The sequence below is a fragment of the Lepisosteus oculatus genome, chromosome 4 (assembly GCF_040954835.1).
Source record: "Lepisosteus oculatus isolate fLepOcu1 chromosome 4, fLepOcu1.hap2, whole genome shotgun sequence".
Taxonomy (NCBI): domain Eukaryota; kingdom Metazoa; phylum Chordata; class Actinopteri; order Semionotiformes; family Lepisosteidae; genus Lepisosteus; species Lepisosteus oculatus.
Window position 1 is genome coordinate 26,484,874 of NC_090699.1, and position 25,810 is coordinate 26,510,683.

At 36.0% G+C, this 25,810-nt stretch overlaps 2 protein-coding genes across 6 annotated transcripts in view; one reads left to right on the plus strand and one right to left on the minus strand.

Moving 5' to 3' along the window:
* The window catches only part of dock1 (dedicator of cytokinesis 1), a 292,059-nt gene that overhangs the window by 128,523 nt on the left and 137,726 nt on the right, over positions 1–25,810 (minus strand). The gene's annotated exons all lie outside the window — the stretch shown is intronic.
* insyn2a (inhibitory synaptic factor 2A) overlaps positions 10,131–25,810 on the plus strand; it is a 41,101-nt gene continuing 25,421 nt past the window's right edge. Inside the window, exons 1-2 of one of the 2 annotated variants that reach the window (XM_015346834.2) lie at positions 10,131–10,557; positions 21,154–22,360. In XM_015346834.2, the coding sequence (XP_015202320.1) occupies positions 21,159–22,360 (1,202 nt within the window). In that variant the 5' untranslated portion in view covers positions 10,131–10,557; positions 21,154–21,158. The remainder of the gene's footprint in view (positions 10,558–21,153; positions 22,361–25,810) is intronic. The other variant, XM_006630408.3, reaches the window with a different exon arrangement.

Below are 25,810 nucleotides of genomic sequence, written 5' to 3' on the forward strand. Positions count from 1 at the left end.
AATGAGCTTGTCAAGCAACTGAACATTTTTTTCCGCTACACAAAAAGCAAGGGTCACATTCTATCCAAGCCATATTTCAGCTGAAAGTCTAAAATGATACCGACTTAAGCTATACTGTTCCATAGCTAAAGGCTTAAACAGAATATCCCGTGTTTGGACAAAAACAGTCTAACAAGTTTCTGAAAATCCTACAGTATTGCTTGTATTATTAAGAGAGACAGCCGAGTTTCAGCAAAGGGCACATGGTCAGGCCTATCTGAACATGTGATATGCGATAAACACCAGTTTATTTATTTGAGCCATGATTTAATGAATACCTAAATGCGATTCTTTAGCAGGCAGTCCTGAAATGTGCTCTGGTTTTATATAATTGGAAAGCAAATATAATGAGAGATGCATCATGTACGGTGCTCTGGAAGCAGAGCGTGATGAAAATAGGACCATTCCTAAAATAAAAAAGGCCCAGGAAAAGAGATCCAAATGTCAAATTCATCCAAATATATGTTTACCAATTCAACATTGTAAAAAGGTACATAAACTGCTTTCAATTATGTCTGAAGGTATTAGACGTGTCACAGCACGATTGCATTGGTAAGATTTTTTCCACATAGAAACTAAAGCTACAATCCAATGACAAAAAAGAGGATTTGTCATTCACAATATAAAGGGAAAGATAATCCCAATTCTGCTTGTAAGCATGGTAAGCATGACACTGCAAAAGCTAGAAATTGATATTAGGTCTAAAAAACTCAGATCATAAACAAGAAAACTCATTAAAATACTTTAATTAGGACAACTGGGGCCCTGATGCTCAGTAGTGACTACAACAGTGTTTCCACTTAATCTGGGACTGCTCACAGGTCTAGGATGGAGATGACAAACTCACAGGGAGGCAGCCGTTTTGGTTTGCGATACTCCGATTCGTGCAAAGGCATCGAAAACTGATTAAAAACATTGCTCTCCCCATGGCCAGCTGAATTAATATAGAAATATTACTATTTCAATGAAAAATGGACCAATTATTTAGCATTACTTCTCAGATGCTAAGTACTATCACACTGCATCAATATAAGCAGTATTCATCCCACCTTCCGCTGTGACGTGCCTAGAGACTAAACTATAATAATCAAATTACACAGTAATACTATTGTAAAATATTCTTATGTCATCGGGGCATTGAATTGAAACCAAATCACCAACTTGTGGGTTCTCACAAACTGTGCATTTGGAATGAATAAAAGTACTAGATATAAATCCTATTTTTAACTGAAAAAAATCTTTAGCTTCCATTATTATTGTGCCTTAAATCCCTCTCAGGATTCGGAACATAATCAAATTGTATTTGAAAGCAGTTTTCATGTAATTATCATTAAAGAACTAGGAAACATTAACACTGTAAATTAAAGTATAACAGTGTGGTTCACATGGCTAAATTCTAGGAGAGACGGAGTTAGTAGGAGCCTTTTACCATTTTTTACATCTACCCTTTCCAAAACTAAGCTGGAAGTCCAATTGTAACATGCAAATGAAGACTTCAGTCTATTTCCTCATATAAAACATACAAGGCCTTGCAAAAGTATTCAGACCAATTGACACATTTTGTTGCCAATTGTAGTCATAATTTTGAAGCAGCAATTAATATTTTCTATATACACAATCTTCTGTGTAAGGTGCAAGCACATGATTTCAGAATAAATACACATATTCCTGCAAGGTCTATCAGGTAGTACATTTCAATGGTCATTGAGACCAAGAAGCTTTCAAAGAAACACAAAGATGAAGTTTTATAAAGGCATAAATCGTGAGAGAGGTATAAAATATATCAAATTTAACATCTTTTTAAGCATGGTGACAAGAAACATAAGCAGAAGGCACGCACCAAAATCAGGCTATCCATCCATATTGAGCAGCTGGACAAGGGCGATACTAGTTAGGGATTTTACTGTGAGATCAACAGCAAGGAGATAATTAGAGAGGTAAATGGCTGCGAATGAAGAAAATATATATGGGTCTACTAGATCCTGTTCACAAAGCTTATAAGGAACTTAAACAAAACCTCTCAGATTTTGCATGCGTTTTGTTTTATTGCCCCTAAGTGAAACTGCAAGCATCAAACATTGTGTAGACTGAATAGAGAAAACTGGAAAATTCTAAATGAAAAGTGTTTAATTTGACATAAACCTAGCATAGTGCATCACTCACTCAAAACCATTCCAAAATCAAGCATGGTGGTGGTAGCAATATGTTATCAATCTGCTTCTCAACAGCAGGAACTAGGACGTTTGTCAAAACTGATGGAAACAGATTAGAGATGGAAACTAACAAATTTCAGCGGAAAACATTCTTCATACCTAAAACTGTATGAAGCTACACCAAAGCTACATTGGCATGGCTTATGAATAAAAAGGTGAATGTCCATTTATGACCATACTTTAATCCAAAGCCCTTACTTCAATCCTATTTAAAATCTGTAGTCTTACAAACTGAAATCCATAGATTATCCCCAAGCTTGAGCAAATCTGCCAAGAAGAATGGGCAAAAATTGCACCAAGCCAGTGTACAAAGTTGGCAAATATTTACCCCAAAAGACCTACAGCTGTAATTGCTGCCAAAGGTGTTTCCTCCTTTGGCAGAAATAACAGATAAATACTTCTGAACCCATATGCAATCAACTTTTCACTTTTTTCTCTTTAGGGTTTGCTGGCATTTATTATTATTTTTATCCTTAGAATTATTAAGTTTGAGCATCCAGGTTTTGTTCAAAATACTAAGTTTAAAAAATGTGGATACATCATATTGGAATTTCACAAAATGGGACATCATTAGGAAGGGTCTGAAGACGTTTGCAAGGCACTGGATGTGGGTAAGAAATCTCTCTAAGGGAACAAAATAATTACATACCAAAGCAATTCACTGCCACTTAGAATTAGAAGACAAATCACAATGGTTTCTCAACAGAAAAATAGGTTTAACATGTAGCAGCACAGGTCACTGCCAGCAGTGTAGCAGAAATGTTAAGCTAAAAGAAATCCCACTAGCAAGATATTAACTACAGTACATGCAATTTGACAATGTGGCAATTATTCAGAAAATGAACCCTTCAACTTAACAAATCATCAAAATGCAAACACCTACTGGCAATTCAGGAGCAGCAGCTGTAGCTGTGTGAGCGGCCACCTTATTATTATTATTATTAATAATAATCTGAAACCAAATGAGATAGATGGGAAGAATGGCCTCCTCTCATTTGTAACCCTTTCTTATGTTCTTAATCAATGCTTTTATCCAAAGCAACTTACATTTCCGTTCATTTATACAAGTTGCATTCTTTGTTGGAGCAATACAGACAAAGTACCGTGCTCAAGCATTAAACAGCCTTCCAGATGTGCGTCTAGAGCTCTAACCACTTTTCCACTCTGATGCCCCCACATACACATACTGTACAGTACAGTATATGCTGTTGAATTACAGCTTATATGTATACACGCAGTATGTATTGCTTTACCGAAGGTAAAAGACTCTAAATAGAAGAGCTGGAAATAACATTTTCAATCATAGGATTATGTAAGACACCTTTCACTTTTGAAATTCAGACATTTTTCATTATTTTTTTTCCTTCAAAGAAAAAATAAGCCACGAGGATCACATTTTCCCTATTAGTGATGCAGCACCTCAAAAACATACTTGGCTTGTTAAAAAAATACAATAATGCAAATCTGATGATAAAAAGATTCTGTGTTTTCAAAGCAAAACACATTTGAAGTTGTAAATTATGCAGTGCTTGCATTTTGCTTTTTAGTAACAGATGTTGAATGAAGGAGCCCAAAGTCTCTTGTTAATAACAGTTGACATCTGGACATGAATTTTTGAGACATTTTACATGTTAAGTTGGTTTCTGTTGCCAACAGGCAGATATTACACACTTCACACATGATCAGAACAGATGACTCAGAATATCCAAAATCTATAATAAATCAATGAATTCCCCAACAGCTGCTGGATGAACCACACAGATATGAATGTTGCAAGACGCAGCTGTGTCCCAGCTAGCACTTGGTCTCCTACACTACTTCTCCCCACAAGGCAAACCTTTGAAAAACCATAACCATGCCTACTACCTTCCTTGAGGAAGCCTTGGATCAGATTTAACGCAGTGAGTAACTTGTATTTGTCTGTCTCAAACTGAAGGGAGCCTATGTGTAAAGTAAAAAGTAAAAGCTAATGAACCATGCCAGTTTGGTCATGCTGAAGACTTAAAGGCATGTAAAATATGAATGCAAGATAATATTCTCCAACATTTCTCCACAAGCTTTGCTATTAAATATCATGTCACAAATGAAAAAAAAAATGAACTATGCATTGTGTGTTTCTCAAGATGTGATGGACTACCTTGAATAAAACTATATGGATTAAAAACAATAGAAAAATCCAAATGACCACAAAATACACCACTGTGATTTCATAAATAAATATTATTTTCTGGGAAATAAGTGATGCAGTGGGGACCATTTTTCTCAGGTAGACAGGAGTATAGCTTTTCACTTTAAGCAAATGATTACCAAAATGATCTTATATTATAAATGATATAATTAATTTCATACTAAGACACCAATTGCATTTTCAGCCAAACTATTTCCATGTACACTACATGAAGCAAAAGTGAGAGTAGTGACTTTTCGTGAACATGCTCCACGTTATCTTCAGAGCATCCTTCAAATAACCACCTTCAACAGGACTCTCCAGCTCAAACAAGCTACCTACAGGGCTTAGCAGAAATCAAAACGGGATAAAAACACTCCATAAAGGAAACCAATGACCAATAAAAAATGACCTTCTCGTAGATCAATCACACATGTATTGTAGCTGCTCCTGACCAGGTTCTTCATGGTTGAGCAAGAGTGATTTAACTATAGCTGCGCCTCAGGTTTACAGGGGTAGTTTCAGTGTTACTGGCAGGCAGTATTTAAAGTGTCTGCTAAGGACAAATGGTGACAATAACAGTTGCCAGAAGGGAACTATACGTAGGTTCAACCTTCCATATCTTGAGGCCTCAAGTCTACTGAATAAGTCAATAAAGAATAATGTTCTCTGAATGCTGTTTCACTGTATAGTGAATTCATTTAAGAAGCCTCCATTGTACATGCAATTTGAGAGGAAAAGACAGATTCTGTTGTGATTAACTGTTTGCATTTTTAAAATAAAGACTGCTTTTATTTAAAGAATTTGAAGTCTGCATGTTATATACAAAACAAAGAAAAATTGCACGATTTCCAACTGAAGGATACACAGTCTTTGTCACTATTCTCACTATTCTATGTGCAGTCTAGAACCACATAATGTCATCTTTTTCCTGTACACAGGGAGACTCTTTTTGCTAGATAAAAAGGGCAAACACTTGCAGTAGAGAAGACACGAAAACTAGAAATACTGAATATTTGGCAAGAAAAACTCAGTTCCTGTGTGGCATTCTAAGTCTAGAAGGAGTGACCTACATACAGTAACGTCATTGAAGATACAGAAATATTAAATGAATCTCTTAGCTAATGACTATGCAGCTCCCCCTTGACTATGCTGATGAATGGTTCCCCACAGTTCAGTTCTTAGCATCAGGTGGGTCTCAAGATGGAGCTATACCTATTGAGATAGGAGTAAAGAGAAAATACTTTTCAAAAGAAATGAGGACAAACAATGATTTGAAAAGAAGAACTGATTCAAATGTATTCTAATATTTTACACTATTGATTCGTTGTTTTTATTCTATATAGTAATGTGTCTAACAGTGTTAAACTGTTCACTGCTCTGTAACAATGAATCGTGTCCTTGAAAGAGCCAACAGCTCCTCAGATAAACATCACTACTCTAAACCCCAGCTGCAGGCAGACCTTAAAAGATTAGAGCATTATTTACCTGGTTCATACTGTGAAAGTGAGTAATGTAAGCACTTATATAAGAATTACACAGTAGTACAAGTATCTTTTAAAATCAAGGGTGTCCATAAAAAGGCCTGGTCCTTCAGTCTATGAGAGCTCCCTCATGCCCTATAACTTTCATAAGGCAAGAAATAGCAATCTAATTGGAAACTGAACCAGGAACCAGGCTATCAGCTTGTCTTTCTGTCCGTCCTTCCATCTTATTTGACACAAGACAAGATCTTGGTACTTCAGAAAAGGGAAATAAAGATCTTAGCTCAATATTTAGTCATTCATAGAATTAGCAGTGATGACATTAATCTTCTGAAAGCAGTTATTCTTAGCAGTCAAATTAAAGCCATTTTACAAGGCGGGTTCTTAGGGCACTGCTAATGTCTTAAATGTCTTACATACCTGTTAATTACACTTCAAAATCAGAACACTGAAATAGGTCTGACATTATGCAAGGCCTTTAAAAAAAAAGATTCAGATACAAGACAGTCTGACAATTTATGAAAAGAAATATAGAACATAAGCCTCCAGCAAAGTCTTCTGTGCTGATTTGCTTCAATGACGAGACTCCTGTCAAGAATTTACAGCATGCAGGTAGAATAATAATACCCTTAATAAAAAACTTCCCCACTCTAGCTTGAATTCATCCTGCTCATTAATTTCAGTTGCAAATTACAGAATCAAAACCACCTATATGGTATTTAAGAAGCCTTGCCTCTGGTGTAAGAGTTTTACTTACTTATCTTACTCTTGCATCAACAACATTGAACAGAATCCTCTTACATCTTACACTGTTGATGCTGAAATTCAGGTTGAACATTTCAGCTGCCTTTAGACAGAAAACCAACAATGTTCCTCAAAAGAAACACTCAGAGTTCTTGTGTTTTTAAAATTAACTTCTGTATTCAGTGCATGCTTAAAGCATAGTTTAAAGTTATGATGTTAATTTAAGGTATCTACTTTAAAACTGCACTGTCAAAATAATCAGGTTTTAGTGTCTCTTCTATATTAAGGTGCCTACATTCGAAAGGTTTTGACACACTTATTTTTTTCGCAAATTATGCATGCCCTAAAAAAAACCTGCAAACCTATGATGTCACCAAATCACATCAAACAATAACAAGGACAAAAAACAATTAAACTGCAGCAATTTGTATAACAGCCACCATCTGTGGCTAATAATCCATGCAGTTTCTCTTATCTCTGGGATAAATCACAAGGAAACCTTGGAGGTAGGGGGCAGTACTGCCTCAGCAGACCACTCTGAGCCCTTACATTAGCACAGGACCTGCTCCTGTGATTCAGTAAACTACTACACGCTTTGCAGCATTCTCATAACATTATAGCTGCCATGGGTCTGCATACTGCGTTACTGGGTTTCAAGCAGCAAAAAAGAAAAAGAGAAAACAATTTGAATCTAAAGAAAAGTCCTTCAATTCAAATCACCACAGCCTGCTGTATGCAAGCAGCACACAACAAATGGAAAGCATTACTGAAGAAGCTGCTCATGAAAACCACATTTTTATTTAACTCTTTTCAGTTAGGGATTTTTGTACTGTTGTAAAGAGATCTTATTTTGCAAGAAAAAGAAACACTGAAAGAGACTACAGTAGAATAAAGACGCAACCTGCAAAAGCACTGAGACATTAAGGCTCTTGTGACTGGTACACTTCTTAGACTTCAGGAAATACAGTATTTTAGCACTAAATTTCCTTAAAACTTGATTAATCGTGCCAAAAAAGAACTTGATTTTTTAATCTTGTGTAATGTATAAGAAGTAGTGAATTCCACAATGCTTTGGATGTAATAATGAAAAATAAAATAACAGCTAGGAGAAACTAGGCTAACTTAGAAACTGTGATAAAAGCCTCTGAACTGATACAAGGTGGTCAACATGTAAGATGTAAAAGCAATTCAATACAATAATGGACCCTATGATACAATACAATGAGCTTTCCGAATAGTCTCTACTAGGTCTCCATTTTTCCTAAGTAACTGTCACTGCCTAAAGAAGAGTATGATCTCTTACTACAAATATAAGAGACTGCTAAATGTACACTCAGGCTTGCACCTCTTTTCAGTAAAATGTACCTACTTATGTAAGTCACCGTCTTACAGTGCAAGTTTATCTGACAGCCTCTCCTACAGAACAGCAACATGTCTGAAGTACAAAGACAGCATGCATAAAACACATGAAAATCTTAACATTCCAGCTTTTATCAAAAAAGGAAGCTTAAAACCTGAAGGACGTTACTGTAGCTTCCTGTTAGGGCATACCTAACATTACATACCAGGGGATTTTGTTTTTAACAGTGACAGGTTCCCTGTAATATTGTGAAGTTAAATGAATTAAATAATTACTTCTGAAGATGCTGACAGCAGCTCACTTCCACCCACACTGCAGAAGTGTTAATGAGATACAACTGTGCGGTTTGACTTTTCAACATTACCACTCGACTATTCAGACCAGCATAACATGGGGACATTAGATGGTGATTTTGGGGGTTCCTTAACAAGGAACAGGAGCAGGAAACTAAAAAAGATCATCAGGCTCAAAAGCTTTCAACCTGTACGGTGGCATTTATCCTTTTCTGGCACTTAATCTTCAATTTTCCTAACTGTTCAAAAATGTCATACAACCTGTATCATTTTTAAGAAAAAAAAGATTAACTACATTAAGAGATATCGGTTTCATCCTTCAGTTTTAGTTTTTAGGCACTACAGCAAAATCAGATACAGGGGAATTAGTTAACAAAAGCAGAAATCTTGACACTCGCAGCAAAATTCAGCTGTGTCTGCAAACCACAAGGATATGAAAACCAGAAATCCTGAATTGTACAATACCTCAAGACATATGCGGTGTGTAAATTGAGCTGCCAAAGAAGTGAACTGCAAAGCTGCGATGACAACTGCGAGGCAGGCTTTTTCACATCCACATTTAGAAGCTGATATCCTACACAACGAGCCGTGAATAGGAGAATATATTTAGTATATACTGGGTTTAGGTATTAAAACATGTGAGACACACAACCATTGCCTCTATGGCTATATTTTGAACTTCTGTCCCTAACTCTACCGTGCAAAACATCTGGCAAACATTTTACCCAGTGAAATTCTGAATTTCTATAAAAAATACAAAAAGAAAAACTTTATATATTTACATATTATGCTACTGCAGTTACTGTAATTTAAACAACTAAAAGAGCTGTGCTGAATATCATACCAGCACCTCTTCACCATCCAGCTTCCTTTGTGCTTCACAGCTGGGTTAATAAAATCTACTCTTCCACTGTACAGACTGTAGCATCATAAGTATCCCTGAATTTAGCTAAAACACACCAAGGAAAACTGACATTAAAAGAACCAAATTAAATTTACCACGCATACACTGAAATAAGTTGAAAAGTCTGTTTCTGTACCTTACTTTTTTGTTCATAGTGTAGATTTGTGGTACAGGTTACAGATAATATTGACTGTATGTAACAGCGATGCATACATATTACCTTATTGCAGGCCATGTGATTTTTAATTCTTAAACTTAGCATATGATTTGTACTTTTGAATCAAGCACATTTAAAAACAGTAAAACTTAGCCCTCCATAAGCCATTGTCTAGGCTGTAAGGCACCATTCAGTTGAATGCAAAATCTTTGTGAAGCTCAGCAGGAGAAAACAATTAAAGCTACACTGCAGCATTAGTTATACTAATGGCATGCATTAGACCTTGACAGACTGACGAGGGTGAAAGACTATTTTTTTATGATGCAGATGCATGAACAGAGCCCACACTTATACTGTACTTCAGGACATCCACATTAATAGAGAACATATGATCCTGTGCTACTGGTAGATGTTGCGCATCAGACTCAACAAGTCTCTCGTTAGAATAAATCTCTAAGGGGTGTGTGGGGGTAGGAAGGTCTTAAGCTGAAATGTCTCTTGTAGCAAGTCAGCAGTCTTTGCGGCCAGTTATCACTGACTATTCCCCCCCTCTCTCCCTCATGCAAGTGTCAGCTCGCAAAATAATGTGGGCAGGTGGCATCCAATTAAAACCAGTGCAAAATGATTTCACAAATTTCCTTTCAAGCGCTCTAGCTAGAATTCTGGTTTATATAACATCTCTCTGGCAATTAAGTCACCAAGGATATTGGTTCAGCTGATGAGATAAGGAGGTCTTTACTGTTGATGCATGAGCTCGCCAGCTGTGGCTGATACAAGCGTCGGACTTTCCCTGGCAGCTCCCCCCTCCCCCTCCCCACCTCTGTTTCACTGACACTCGCGCACACGCACGCACACACACAAACACACAGGGACTGCAGCAGTAAATGAGGAAAACTTCATGAATGCATGCCTGCCTCTAGCGAATGCTGGAGCTAAGTAAATGTCTTACTGATACCTTAGGAGAAGAAGTGGTAGCTACATCTCACGGGGCTTTGAAGAATTTCTCTGATATCAAGCAGCCGATGTGCAACAACTACTACAACTACTGCTGCTGCTGCTGCCGCTGCTTTTACTATTACCATGGAAGATCATCTCTTCAATCTAAGCTCCCTAATCAACTAAACGAACGGACATGTACTGGAAGCACAGAGGATTTTTACTGTATTCTCCATTTCATCTGTAATTTACTCTTAAAGGTAAGTCAGATTTCTAAGGCTGTTAACCAAGAATTATCAAGCGAGTTAATTTTCAGAAAAGGATCTGTATTGCCTTAGCATCCTTTGAGGCAGAAAGGCTGGGAATGTATTACTGCCGTTCTGTGTGCTAAGAATCTGCTATGAAAATGTTTTTTTCAGTTTTGTTTTCTAGAGGGCAATGCTTTCATAAACTAGACAGAAGCTGCATCATCATACCATTTCAAAATATTAATATATTACAGGTGTTCAGTTCTAAGAAAAATATAGGTGAATGTTAGCTGTGTTTAATAAATTTAGATGCACTTTCAGGAATGTATCTTACAGTAAATGATTACAGCATAATGGAAGCATCTAGCAGAAAAAAGTCAATACATAGTTGCAGGGAAACAAAAACATTGTGAGGGCACACACTGCTTAATATAACATTAAAGTAAGGTAATTGAGAAAAGTGATGTCAATGAATTATTGTTTAGAGCAAGGGATTCTACTGTGTATTTCATTTCATGCAAGCTCTTACAACCAAATAGAATGAAAAATGTCACACAAATATGAAATGTGTAGCTTTATTTAAAGATCAAATGCAAAACCAAAACCTAAAATACTCTAATTTCATACTGTTTCCAGTGATGCATGATAATTTGGTGTTGCGATGTTTATCAAGGACAAATAGCTAACAGGAAAGTGCAGTCTGAAAACTAAGATAATCTGGAAAAGAAATAAAACTAAGCATAATATATTTCACTGCATTTGACTGGGGATACTTCCACTAACTACTCGGCAATCACATATAATATGAGTGATCCTGCTTTTTTTCACTGGGGCAGCACACCATGCTAAAATGAGTCCCGAGGTTTAATTTAAAAGCAAAAAACTCTGTGCTTTTTCCCCTTCTGCTTTTTCACTGTCTTACGAAATGGACTGCATCGCAGTCCATAAGGAATACAATCTCCTCTGCTGCTTCAATGCAACTTATTTTAAGGAATTAATATATTCATTTAGCTTTGAGTGTAACAGTCTGGAAACAATACCTAAACTAACAATTATCTGCTCTGCATCACTGACTCGGAAAACCTCTCAAGAGAAGAACAGCCCACAGCTCTGCATGGTCAGTTCTTCACTGGCAGGAGTTATTGTAACAGCACACCTTATCTAGCGCATTCCCCAACCCCAGGGCATACAGCATTCAAAACACATCCTTCTGTTTTTCATATAGAGCTCGGAGATCCCAAAACACATCTAATTATACAGAGAGAATGCTGGCTCAGTATAAATACAAACTCTTCTTAAATGCATTACTTGAATAAAAATCTTTGAAAAAGGAACAGAAACTACCAACTTCAAAATAAGAAATAAAATGTTGTACTTGCATTGTGAGGTGACTAATTTAGCCTAAAACAAATGACCTGCTTTTAAAGGTATGACTGTTGTTATACTGCACAAATATGTTACCTTTCATGTTGTAATGGGATTATTTATTAAGTACTTCATTCCAGAACACTTCTCTGGACTGCAGTACAGCAGAATATATTTGGTTAGTCCAAGCAGCAACGCATTCTGCCGCATTTAAAGGACACATTAGACACCTGATACTGTCAGGCTCTGGTCTTCATTACAGGAAGTTTACATTGAATTACTATTGAAAAGGTATATGAAATGCAGTGAATACAGCAGTGGAAAACTGTGGAACTGTGAACCTGGAAATGCAAACTGAAGAACAGGTTCACAGTTCATATTGTACTGTGCTGCTTTGAAAGGTACAGTATGACATAATCAACATTTTGAAGACTGAGTTAACTCTTATCTGCCTATAGTAAAAAATATAGTGTCTAAACGATTCCCAATAGAAACAAATGCCGCTACATTTTTAACCAGACTTCACAGCATTGTTTCATACCAAATCAGTCTCTAAACCTGCATCATTACAGTCAGTTACGCTGAAACCTAGTCACCTACAGTAATATATAGTCACATTGTTCAGGCATTTTTATGCATCAAGGAATTAATTGAAAAATAACCTGGGAAGCTGTTCTTTTTTTCTCTATTTAAGCTTAGACCTACATGTAATTTTATAGCAAAGCGATCCACACAAAACTTCAGTTTTCATAATGTTCAAGCTTTTCATTAACATTAAAGGAATACACAGATTACCAGCTTTTTTCAGATTCAGCTCAGTGGGGTTTTCCTTTTATTACCTTCCCTCTATGGCAGCTCTCACCCCAGTTTATATGACTGTCTCTTAGTGATAAAGGTTGAACTGAAAGGGTGAAACATACAGCAATCAAAGGATTGTTCATTTGGCTTCCCAGTCTGGGCTGAATGAACTCAATTTCAATGACTTCAACACAAAAATCAATCAAGATCTGACAAACAGCACAATTCATAACATTACAGTACAGCTGAGACCACCTCACCTCACACCAATTAAGGTCCAAACAAACCCACAGAATACTGAAACATACTGTAAACTGGATAAAAAGAAAGCATGTTCTTTACCAAAACACTGGACACAAAGACAAGCATAATCTATTTTGTTCCTCCTGTTTTCTTACTACGTACTTTAAGTATAAACTGTTCAAAAATGTACGAAAGGATCCATATTTTAAATAAGCAACCTGTATTTATTTGTTCAGTTTATCATGCAAAAAAAGGCTCTTAAACGTTTTTTGAATTCTGCTACCCTTTGAATTTCTCATCTATGACAGATGAACCAATTTAGATTATACTCCATTACAAAACAGCTCAACCCCTTGCCAGCAGACCTAAGGCATCAAAAAGAAAAAAAAACAAGAAACTCTTTTAATCATGAAAACAAAGCAGATTTGCCTGATGAATACTTATAAACTGAGACGATGCTTTTCAAGGGGACAGGAGATCTTTGCAAATATTAATATCATGACCAACAGAAAACAGAAACAAGGCTTGAAAGAAATAAGAATTGTTTTGAAACAGGGAAAGCAATAGTGTTTTACAACAACACGATCTGAAGGCAAACCCCTTGCTCAGATTCACTCGGAAATTGGAAATACGCTTTTGTTCGAAACAGACACTGTGGACAAATCTGGCAATCCATAGTAATTCAAAAATGAAAAGACCTTGAAAACATCCCTTGATAAAACCTACCTAATTATTTTAAAAATGTACTGAAACACTTATTACTGAGTTGGCACAATGAAAGCCAGTCATTTAAGCTTTAGTTCCAGTGGGACTTATTAAAAATAGAATGAAATTTACCAATAGTAGAATTTTATTTCTGACACACAATTTTTATAATGAAGTATGAATAGTCTAATTACTGTGGGAAAACATCTCAGAAACAATGATACATTATAATAATAACGTTAAAAGTATTTAATAGGTTTATCTTATTAAAACTAAATTCTCTTAATGTCCCCCAACAACAAACAATTCCTAAAGCTCTCTAGAAAATACAGCTAAGGTAAAGAACTCAAAACTACAGACCAAAAGAACTCAGAAGTGGAGGAATATGATACACTCTCCTTTACTTATTATTGATAGTTTAACTAAACATAGTACACTACTTTGCTTCAAATACAAGAAGGTTCCAGCTACTACAAATGAAAAGTCTAAGGTGAAACACATACTCATTTCAATTATTACTTGTGATTCATATTCAGTGCCTACACTGAACCTGCAGGAGCAAAGAGAGTGAGAGAAATCAAAAATCATTGAAGATTACTTGTCTTGTCTTGAATTTTGTTTCCATCAGGTACTAATCATGTATCAACATTCATGCCAGGTTTACAAATTCAAATTGACGTGTACTGTGACTTCCTATATAGAACCTGACACACATGGAAAACCAATACATACAGTACTAAAATTGTTGTATACGGTTCTGTGGAGTATGTGTAGTACAACCTCCACCACAAAATGATCCTAAAAAGAAGTAAAAGTAAAACAAGACAGTAGAGCAGTTGACAAAGTAATGCAACCCTGTTAACATGACACAAATGTCTTACATCAGATACACACATGCACATACATATACAGTACACATAAGCACAGATTGGATGTACAATATATGCTGTAGGGTGACTACTAGATTTACTTGAAGACAGTTAAATCAAGTCCTCCTTTCTTTGGGTGAAGGCCAAGTCAATTTCTTTATAACACAATTTCATCTGCTGTATGGCATTATTAAGACAAAGGGGTTAAAAACGTTAAGATAAGCTAGGCATGCCATTGACAAGTAAGCGTGGTAACTGAATTTGTTAAGGATGCATTCTAAAAAAACTACTGATATTTCACTCCAGCAAAACGGAAAAGAATATTTGTTGCTTGTGAGAACCATTAGGACTTAAATCATAAAGCACAAGTTAACGAAATCCCCAACTCTTAAAGGGCATAGTTACAGTATGTGCCTTTGACAGCACATAGGGTATCCAGGTCCACATTGTCAAAAAAGTACTATGCAGAAAGACAGGATTAAAAGTAAGAAAGATGATAATATTTGTGCTCTTTCATATTTACTGTCATTGAATGTTCAAATTTTATCAATGACACTTTTTTTCTTTCTCAAGGTTACTGGAAAAGTCTTTTGACAATCTGAATCAGAGCTCTGTCTCAAGCTTGCATGAGCTGAGGAAAGTATATTAAGGTCCCAAGGTAGACTTATGCTGAGGACAGATATACTATATAAAATTAGATTTTTTTCTGAAAAGCATTTGTATCAGGCTTTTTATATTCGTTTACAAACTGAATGCATGAGAAAGTTATATGTGGTAATTTGACTTTAACCGGCCTAGTTTGAGGCATGACTCCTGCTTTATGGACAAGGATGTCAAAAACGTCTCAAAGACTGAGACGTTTTTGACATCCTTGTCCATAAAGCAGGAGTCATGTGAGACAAAAGGTTGCTGCATTAACAGTGGCTTTTCAGGAAGGAATGTGTGTTAGCATACTGGAAAATAGCAGTCTAGGGTCCTGCATTTATATTCTAGAGCAGGTGTCTGGTTGTAGTCCTCTCAACCCTTTATTAGGACCTCCATTTCACAAATGGGGAGCACAAAAAGTATTTGATATAGCAGTAATGGAAAAAAAAAGTTTAAACCATTAGCAATATATATTAAATACATTATAAAACACAAAAGAGGAAATCAATAGGCAAAAATATATATTATTTTAGCACACTGTTTTTAGTATTTAAACCAAATCAAGCTAGACAGAACCTTTATAAGCTTGAAGACCGATATGATAGAAATACTATAACTCTAAAACTTTTCAGTCATATAGTTTTGCAGTATAGAATTTATCTGTTTCATAAAGAGCTGTAGTGCAATAGGAATAGACAACATCCCCTGCTAAAGTACATAAGGAGATTTAAGAGGATTACTTTTGCAATTTTAGAGTTGATGCATAATTCATAATCCTCCAGATCGCTGGGGCCAAATCATCAGAAAAGAACCTTTGGTTATGAGTACCATGGTAAGGGTGATATTCAATTTGGTGAGGAAAAGTCAAATTCTCAAACAGGTAGCTCTGGAATAACTTAAATCTAGGTTGCTAGAAGCTTTAGAATGTCCTAAAACAAGCTTCGATGGATATATGTCTGTTGTAATGGCTATACAATATGTCTTCTTCATAGGGAACAACACTGAAAATGAACACCTGTAATTAAACAGCTTTAATAAATGGTAGAGAAAATTAATCTTTTAAGGAGTCTAGTATTCCTGTTAGTCTTAGGTAGCATTCACCTAAATTAAAAAAATCAGTCCTACGATGTCATCTTAGCAGAACAGCACTTTGCATGCAGTACAGATGTAATGATTGGCAGATTACAGGCAAGCATTATGCCTGCAGCTTTAAGCTCTACACACTTAACTCCCTCCATATAAAACAAAATAAACTATTTTTGAGTGGCTAATATCTGCTACAGACTAATGAAAGACACCTTGGATAGGCAAACATAAAAAGGCAGGAACATTAAAGACGAGTAGCAGAACAGGTTAAGACCAAAGACACATTGAAATATATGAAAATACTACCACCTAAATATGTTTTATTAAAGTACACAGTTATACTGCATGGTATATTATTCACACAGTTTGATATACTAGATAGAATTATCGTGTTAGAGAAAGGTGCTTTACAAATGCTGTATTTGTATAGGCAATTAACTATAACTGCTTAATAAAAACTGGCTTTACTTCAAAACAAACATTTTGAGCAATCTGTAAATAGTGAAGCTGGTCCAGTAGGTAAATACATCTTTTTTTTTAGCAAGCTGGTGTAACTTCTTGCAGTTCGTCACAGCTCTGACATTTCAACTTCATCTTCTCTAAATGTTTCACTTTAGTTTAATAACCTACTTACCAAACTCGCAGTATATCCCTTTTTAAAGCAATACTTAGGCTTTGAGTCATACGATTCAATGTTATCTGTTTTATAATGGACATTTTAGGTAAAACTGCTGAATTTCTAACCATTACGATTACATTACTTCACTGAAAAACAGTACTGGATGCTCTACAGTACTGCAGTCTGTTAAATAGCACTTACACTGCAACCATAAGCTGTCAGTGTGGAGAACCTATCATTAAAGTACTGTCACTGTAGAATTACTTGTTTTTATTTTTCCTATATTTTACTGGGCTATATGTTGTCATAAATGTCAACAAACCTGTTATCACAGAATTATAAATACATCAGGATTCAGATTTGAATGGTTCTTAAGAGTTCTTTACTCAGATTTTTACAAAAAAATATATATATACATATTTTTCATCTAGATGTTCCTGTGGCTTGATTCATGGCTGCTAATGACATATTTGGAATACATTTCCAAGAAGCATCAGTGCTGCTGAAGTGAGTTTTCAAATAATGCATCAAGTGGCTCTTTTGAAAGCACAATTAAATTAGTTCTTTAACTTCATACACATAATTCAAAAGTGTTCTAAAATAGGAGATCTACTAATAAGCATTTCAATGTACCTTCCTTTGGTATTCATTAATAAGACAGTGGTTTCAGTGCCACTGGAGATGTTATTCTCAGGCTAAACAATTCCTTTAGAAAGTCTTATGTTGACACAGCATTTTCTGTTTCACAAACTGAAGTGAAAAATTACAGTTTGCTCTGCCTTAAAACAAGAGGCAATTGTTGACTGAAGTGAGGCTTTTAGAAGCAGCTCTTTATCTTCAGTGAGGTCATCAGTTTGTTAACTGCATATCATGCTTCCATAAGCTATGCAGAGTCCCCTTCAGCCATAATGCAAAATTTTATCTTAAGCGCCACAGTTACAAAGAAAAGCTTTTACTAGAAGAGAAGTGCTCATCAAATGCATCTATACACAAATAGTATGAGAAGAAAAGCACACAAAGGACATTACAACACAAAGGGAGGCAATATACAAAATCACCAAATGGTGTTTTGTTCCTCATATATTCAGATTTGATTAAACAATTATTCAGGCAGTCTCAAAACTGTTGATCAGCCTAAGCTATAATCCAGAGAAAATGTCTCTGAAACATTTTTAAAGAAATGCTAAGTGAAACCAAAAAGTTGAAGTTTTAAAATCCTGAGTGTCCACACATGGAAGCAGTAAACTTACCTATTAAACATACATGCCAAGGGGGAAAAGAAAACACACTGTAACACAAAAAGCTCTGTTTATACCAGCGTACAAGTGCGAAAGGATCAGGAGAATGTGCTTCAGACAATGTGCCTGCTTTGAAGAATAAGGTGTTAAAGCAACAGCACAAACACAAAGAAACAATTGAATAGCCCCAGACAAAAAGACTAGTATTGAAGGTTTTGGTGGATACAGATTTTGCATCTCTTAGCTTAGCAGAAGAAAAGACTGTTCGGTCAAGAGCGTGAGGACTGAATAATTGTTTTCAGAATACCTATTGTAGAAAAAAAGCATTGCCTGAACACGTGTAGAGTTCTGAACATATGTAGACTTTTCAATAAGTTTCAACGGTAATAATTACAGATTAGGAGAAAATAGAAAAGTTATAGTGCCTGAATAATTGCTGTAGATTTAGCACACTGCACTAAACATGAGGTAAACATCTAGGACCAAGAACTAGATCTGAAAAAGGAGAGAAAACATCTAATGCTTGTTGCTAAGATACCATGAATTTCAAATCCACTATAATAAAAAAAAAATATCGTTCAGCATATAATCTAAGGACTCGCAGTTTCTTACATAATTAGAGAATGGTGTTTCTGCTTAATTATAGCTATTAATGAAGTAACATTTTTGAAGCAACCATACCACCAATTAATTTAAAACAAGTGCTCTCAGCCTGAATTTTTCAACATCATACATAATGAAGGCTTCAATACAGATCAATTATTTCCAAGGATGCATTATTCTGAGGAGAAAGGCAAATAAGAATTGATATCAGTACATCTATGACATTACTAGAAAAAAAAAAGGATGAACCTATTAGCTAGAAATATACAATAACATTGATGCAGGCTATCAAAATAAAACTACTGTACATCATGATATTTCACCACTGCTTATGCTACAGTTGTCTTAACTAAACCATTTTTTAATTTCTTTACTTTTCAAAGTGGGTTATTTATAACAAGGTTTAATAAACCCTCAAGAATGTTTTTTTTTAATTTATAGAAGATGTTAAACCACAAAAAGCTAGTATGATGTCTGCAAGGCACTGAAGCCTGAAGAAATGGTTTAATTCAGGTACTGGAGCAGTGAATTGGGCGCTACTGAAGAGCCCAATTCAAGAACAAAAAAGAGAAAGTAAAGTTAGGCAATAAATGACGTAACAAAGGAAGGATCAAAATCAAAATAAATTCTCATATTTCTGAATTTTTAATGTAGTATAAACAGATTGCAGTAAGAATATTAACTCAGTTAAAAAAACGTTAATTGAAATTTCAGTATTAAAACAAAACATTTTCACTATAACAAACAATAGGACTTGACATATATATAGTTATTTTTATGTATTTATATATACCTTTCACTTAAGGGCAAGGTGAGGATAACACTTATTGATCAGTTAATCTGAGCTTCACTCTTTCAAATCACTCATCATCTCCTCAGTTATTAAAGAGAGGGGTAGTTGGTATTTATCATTATTCTCCACTCATTAAGAAAAACACTCCAGGTGCAGTTTCCACAATTGTCAGAGAGCCAAGAGTGTGATTGCTGATAGAACTTGGGGGTTTCTGCCTGCTGGCTCTACACAATGAATCATGCACACCTGCATCTAGTTAGCAGCACATATTTATTTTCAAAGAATAAACGCCACTCACTCGCAAAAAAGGTCCTCAAGACAAGACTTTCCTATCCTTTCCTTCACCTAAGCACAAGTACAGTGTGTACAAAACATGTTTCTAAATCAAAGCCTTTAATGATAAAGAACCATACAATAATTGGACCACCCATGTCAGCTGTGTACTACCATGAGATGATGTGGTAAAAACTAACAAAAGATTTTGGAAGCTATGGATTATTTTGTGCATAAATATGATACTGTAAAAAAGGGTACTTAAAAGCTCAAATTCTGAATCATGGCAATCCAGTTAAATTTCAGTCAACTTCAAGGAAAACTGCACTTGTGGATTTTTTTTTAAATTTCTTACAGGCAATAATTTAATCCACTGAAGAAACTTGAGAATTTATTGTTTTCAGAAGAATGTTTAAGAAGTGACAAAAACGGAATATAAATACCTGTAATCTGTTTGATAGCATGCAGTTCTCAGAATTCACAGAATGACTAAGTAACAATTAATTTGGTACTGCATAAAATGTCCCATTGATTGATCTGTGGTCATTTGCCTTCAGTGAAATTGCCATCAAATTCCAATGAACTGACCTTTCTAATGAAAGTTCATTGTGAACAAATGCTGCAGACAGATAAATAATACTTTACAATTAGAAGCAGTAATGCCAAAGAAAAGTACTGCAACAAAAGGATTCAATAAATCAGAAAAGTGACAGCCTAATACATTATGGTAGGTTAAAGTAATTTAATATCTTAAGATGATCCCCTCAGATGTTTAGGATGAATTGCTGTCTAAGCTCTTTACTTCAGTATGACTTCATGACTTCAGATCCTCACAAGCACTACATCAGGAGACTTACATCAGAGATGAGTTTAATTAAGTACACAATCATAATGTCTGTCTTACCCAGCTAGAGTCAAAAGCAAGATGCAAGAAATCCTCCAAGGTGAACACATGTATCCAGTAAAATCATATAGTAAATTTATAACTTCTGTTCTTAGTAATTGTACTATTTTTTTACATTTACAGAATTCAGTTATGAAGTTTCATCTGGTCATTGCAAACACAAAGGCTGCAAAAGTCTGATCTTGCAAGAGCTGTTCTAAAAAGACTTCTTAATTGACAGTAACACATAGAAAAAGCTCTTTAGAAATCATTTTTTCTTGGAAAATAAATATCTTCAAATTCATGTGCCTTTAATGTGCCTTTAATGTCACCTGTAATATCAATAACGTGCTTTGAGAATTCTAAGACTTCCAAAAGCACCCATGTCTTTAAGGCATTTTCTGACAGCAGATGAGAGAAATACTATGCATTTTTTATCCCCATACTTCAACTTGCTCGTTAACACTGCACATTTTTTTTCCTCATAGAAACCATGGTGAGCAAGGAATCCAGTAAATGCCTGCTCACAAACTCAGAGTCAGAGACTGAGGCTGCTGCATCACTGGCCTTGGAGATGAAATACTCCCTGGATCCCAACCGGCAGATCAGAAAGCGGAATAAGGCCCTGCAGGTAAGATTCAAGGACATCTGTGAAGCCCAGAATGAACAAAGGGAGGCAGCCCAGCAATCAGAGCGGAAGAGCGCAAAGCCCATCTCTTACAAAGTGGCGTACCGCAAATATATGACAGTGCCAGCAAGGCGGTCCATTCCCAACGTCACCAAGAGTACCGGCGTGCAAACTTCTCCTGACCTTAAAAAGCGCTATCAAACGTTCCCGTTTGAGCGCAAGAAAGGACACACTATTAAACATGCTGCAGCCGTGGAAGGTTTTAAAAGTCACAACAATGGATTTGTAATCGACGTTAAGGGTAATAAAGACAAAGAAAGCTCAGGGGAGGCTGCTCAGTGCAGCAGGAAGGTCAGCGATCAAAAACAAGCGATGTTGACTTCACATACTAATGACTGTGTAACAACAGTTGATCAACATTCCAGCGGCAACTGTTCTGATGGAACCACATGCACAGAATCCTTGTTGGTCAGCTGTTCTAAAGAGACTCCCTGCCTCCCAAACCCCACAGACTCCAGTATAGAGGCAGATTACCAAATTTGCAGTGTTAAAACAAAAAACCATAAAGGATTACAGCAAGGAGAAAAGGACCCTAAACCATCTGCAAAGAGGCAAATGCTAAACTTTGAGGAAACCTCTACCAGACCCCTGCAGGACACGGGTGCAAAGGTGATGGGTCCTATTGCCTGGAACTCTTTAACACAGGTGGAATGCTTGGAAAGTCCTTCAATGAGGGGTAAACGTAAGAAAGGGCTGCAGCTCAATGGATTGCAGACACAAATATTGTCTGGTCAGGCTTGCTCCATACAGACTCAGTGCCACTCAAGTAAGTGCACTGATCAGCCTCTACAGATCCAGGCTGCTCCTGCCATGGAAGGTCAAACATGCCAGAGCAGTGCAGTGGCTGTGAGTGAAGCCTGTCAGCAGATTGTGCCCGTCGCACAGGATGGGGACCTAAAAGCACAGCTACAGGTTATGGAAAACCTGATCAGTTCCAGTCAGGAGACCATTAAAGTGCTGCTAGGAGTCATTCAGGAGCTGGAGAAGGGGGAAGCTCACAGAGAGGGGTAAGATATTCATAATCCCTTATGGAGCAGCTCAGCCTCAGTACCTTGAGCACAAATCTTTTAATAAATAGCTTCTTTGTATCAGTAATGGAACATGCATGTTTACTGTGATACTGCTCTAACTTAACATCAATATTTTTCACCTGCTCATCCTGGAAAGCCAAATCATCCACTTAGTAAAAGGGAAGAGCTTTTATTTACTGTGTCTTTACTCAGATCACTTGCATTAAAATAAAAAAAATGAAAGAACAAAAGCTGAGTTTGTGTACATTCAGCAACCTAAAGTGAACTACTGCACTGAGTGTGAAAATGTGATCAAGTGTGAACCAAACAGCACGGGTAATCAAGGCACAGTGAAGGAGTAAGATTGCCCTCCCTAGTTCACTGAAGTTAAATGTTGCATTGTTGTTACACAACACAGTCAACCACTGCACAGTGAACAAACCAATGACATACAGTAGGAATTTCAGAGGAGTGGGGTCCCTTAGTGCTACTATGAGTAAATAGTGTGCTTGAAGTGTGTGATCTTCTAGATCATGTGATGCAATTGGCAAATGTGCATTAAAATTATTGCTTGTTTAGGGAAAAATGGTGGATACATTGTGTGTCAGACAGGCAATTTTTAAGTACTTTCTCCTCCCTACCCTCCTCTCACTGTCTGGCCAGGTAAAATGCCAGTGCATCCCCCATTTCTCTTTGTGTCTGATTTTTCACTTTTTATATGACTTCTGTGGGATTTCTATGACTTTGTTTTTCAGTTGTATTTATTGTAAAACATCTAATATACACACAGTTAAGACCTTATTTTCACATTGACAGGTGATGAATCCTTTCACCTGTTGATGGTTTGCTTAATAATGAAAGTATATAATTAGGGACACTACCCAAATGTACTGCCTCAGCCCATTGTTAACACAAACTTGGATGATAAAACACATTTGCTTAATCACACCTGTGGGTGAATTCCGTTTCGCTACATGTGCATCATTTTTGGAGAGCAGTCCACAAAAGTGGTTTATGATCTCATCTGGGAGCATGTGAACATGCCTATATAACGCACATTGTGCACAAATGAGTGTTGTGTTGCAATATTTATACATTTTGTTTAATGTTTCACCTTTCTGTTATAAGAGGGAAAATGTTTGAAGCTGCTGGCTCAATACTACAATGCAGCATTTCTCAACTACAGTTCCTAAGACACAGGCACTTACACATCTCACAGGAACAGTTTTCAGTTCTTTTCAAGTGCCTTCTGAGCAATGTGAAGGATCTTTATTAAAACTGCCTGTTCAATATTCTTTGTCTTGCTGTTCAGTACATTGTGTGCTATCTAGACTGTGGAGAGCTTAATCTTACCATGCTGAATCGTGCATTTGAACATTCAAATTCATTTTGGATAAATTACCATTAAAACAGGAAAACAGAAAATCTATGTTGATATCACCATTGACTTTTTAGCAAATTAAATACAATTGCTAGCCATTAATCTGAAACTTTAAAAATCCCTAATTGCATTATTTCAATGGTTAAGCACACTTGTTAACACAACAGAACTTTGGAAACAATTGAAAAAACACAATAAACACACACATATAAACATCTTTGACCATAAAAAAAATCCAATCCCTAATATACCGCATGGCATAAAATGCATCAGATAATGTGCTGAAAAATGAGATATATCTTCAGGAAATCAGCTTCCACTCTGTCGTTGAAGATTCCCCATCCCCTTGGGTGACATAGAATAAAATGACCCATTTGTCATTACCTGTCAATAGCTCCAAAATGTAAAATACAATTGGCTAAAACCTGTCCCCTTTGGCCTTGTATATTCTCCTTCATCTCCCAAGGAGATGCCAGAAAGAATATTACCCCTTCCCCTCCCCACATACAAAACACCCTGTAGGATAATGAAAATTACTACAGAAAAAGAATTATCCTCACTCCTTTTCAGGCATACAATATCACTGCTTTCAAATTTCAGCATGATCAAAAAAATATATATTGTCAATCACTTTGTGCATAATGATACTATTCTACTTTAAAACATCAGTAAAAGCCATTTCTATCATTTTTTTTGAAATCCTTTGATTCAGAGCTTTAACCACCTCAAGGTCATTTTAAATATCTATAATTAGGAGCCCCAACCTTACACACCTCACAGTCATTCCACATGTGCATATGCTCTCTACCTCCCGTTACATACTTTTCTTCAATCTTCTGCACTCAGAATACATTCCAATGAATTTTAATACCAGTTAAAAGGGATTTAATCTCACAGGTGAAAAAAGTGCACTCATTTTTTCAGGTAAAGGCTATGATTCTCTAAAACCAGAACAGATGTTCTGTTGTCAACATGGGGTGTCCGACGCAAAACCTCCAATGAACTGTTTCATCTGTCTCTTTCTTTAATCTATCTGACCCACTTCAAAAAATAAAAGTTCACTCAGGAAAAAAATATACTGTCTATTTTTGGTAATTTGCAATGAATAACCAATTCCCTATTACTTTACAGGGTTTTATTTAAAAGAAATCAAAATGTTCATGTTCTGAATAAGGGTCTGTTCACACTGGAGTTTTTTTTGTACACAGTACATTTCAGTTTGGAGAACAGAGTGAGTATCAAACTTCAAAGTCAATCACATCTAACCTAGATATAGACTACCATATAGAAAACTGTTAGAAGTCTATTTTGGAAATAAATATGAACAAAATGATCAACACACCTTCGTTTACAGACAGGCAATTCTATGATATGAGCCCTAAAAAAACAGTTATCCCAACACTACAGACAATGTATTATGCAGCAATGTCCAAGGAAACTTGGATGGGAGAGGAGGCAGAAACATTTTTAGAAATATGGAGAGAAAGCAAAATTCAGATTGAGCCTGATAAACCACACAAAGTTTGAAAGGGTTTATTTTTTCTAAGAGGTTGAAAGAGTAAGGAGTTATGAGAACCTGCTAACAATAAAGAGATGAAGTAAACGGAGATGCAATCAATGTATTTCACACAAACACAAACAAGAAAAAAATTAACAATGTGTGCCATTTGGATGATACTTTTATCTAAAGTGACTTACATTTTTACCTGTATGTAATAAAGATGTGTTTTGCTAAACCAACCCCAGCAAAGTGATATAAGGGTAGAACAGCAGCAACCAAACAGGAATTTGAACCTACAATCTTCTAGTTTTCTTTTAGTTATGAGTCAAGTTATTGCCCTAAGCCCAAACAATAAAGAAACCGTAAACGAAGATGCAACTGCTACTTTAACAAAGTACAGTTAAGTGCAAATCAGCTAACATATTGATTATCACTGAAGCAAACCAAATGAACCAAATCAGTTTTGCTTGAAACAAACTCGATGATATAAAACATTTAGAAACAATGGATAATAATGCCCCCAAATTGAAAAACCCATCCAGCTTATATGAGTATATAATGTTGT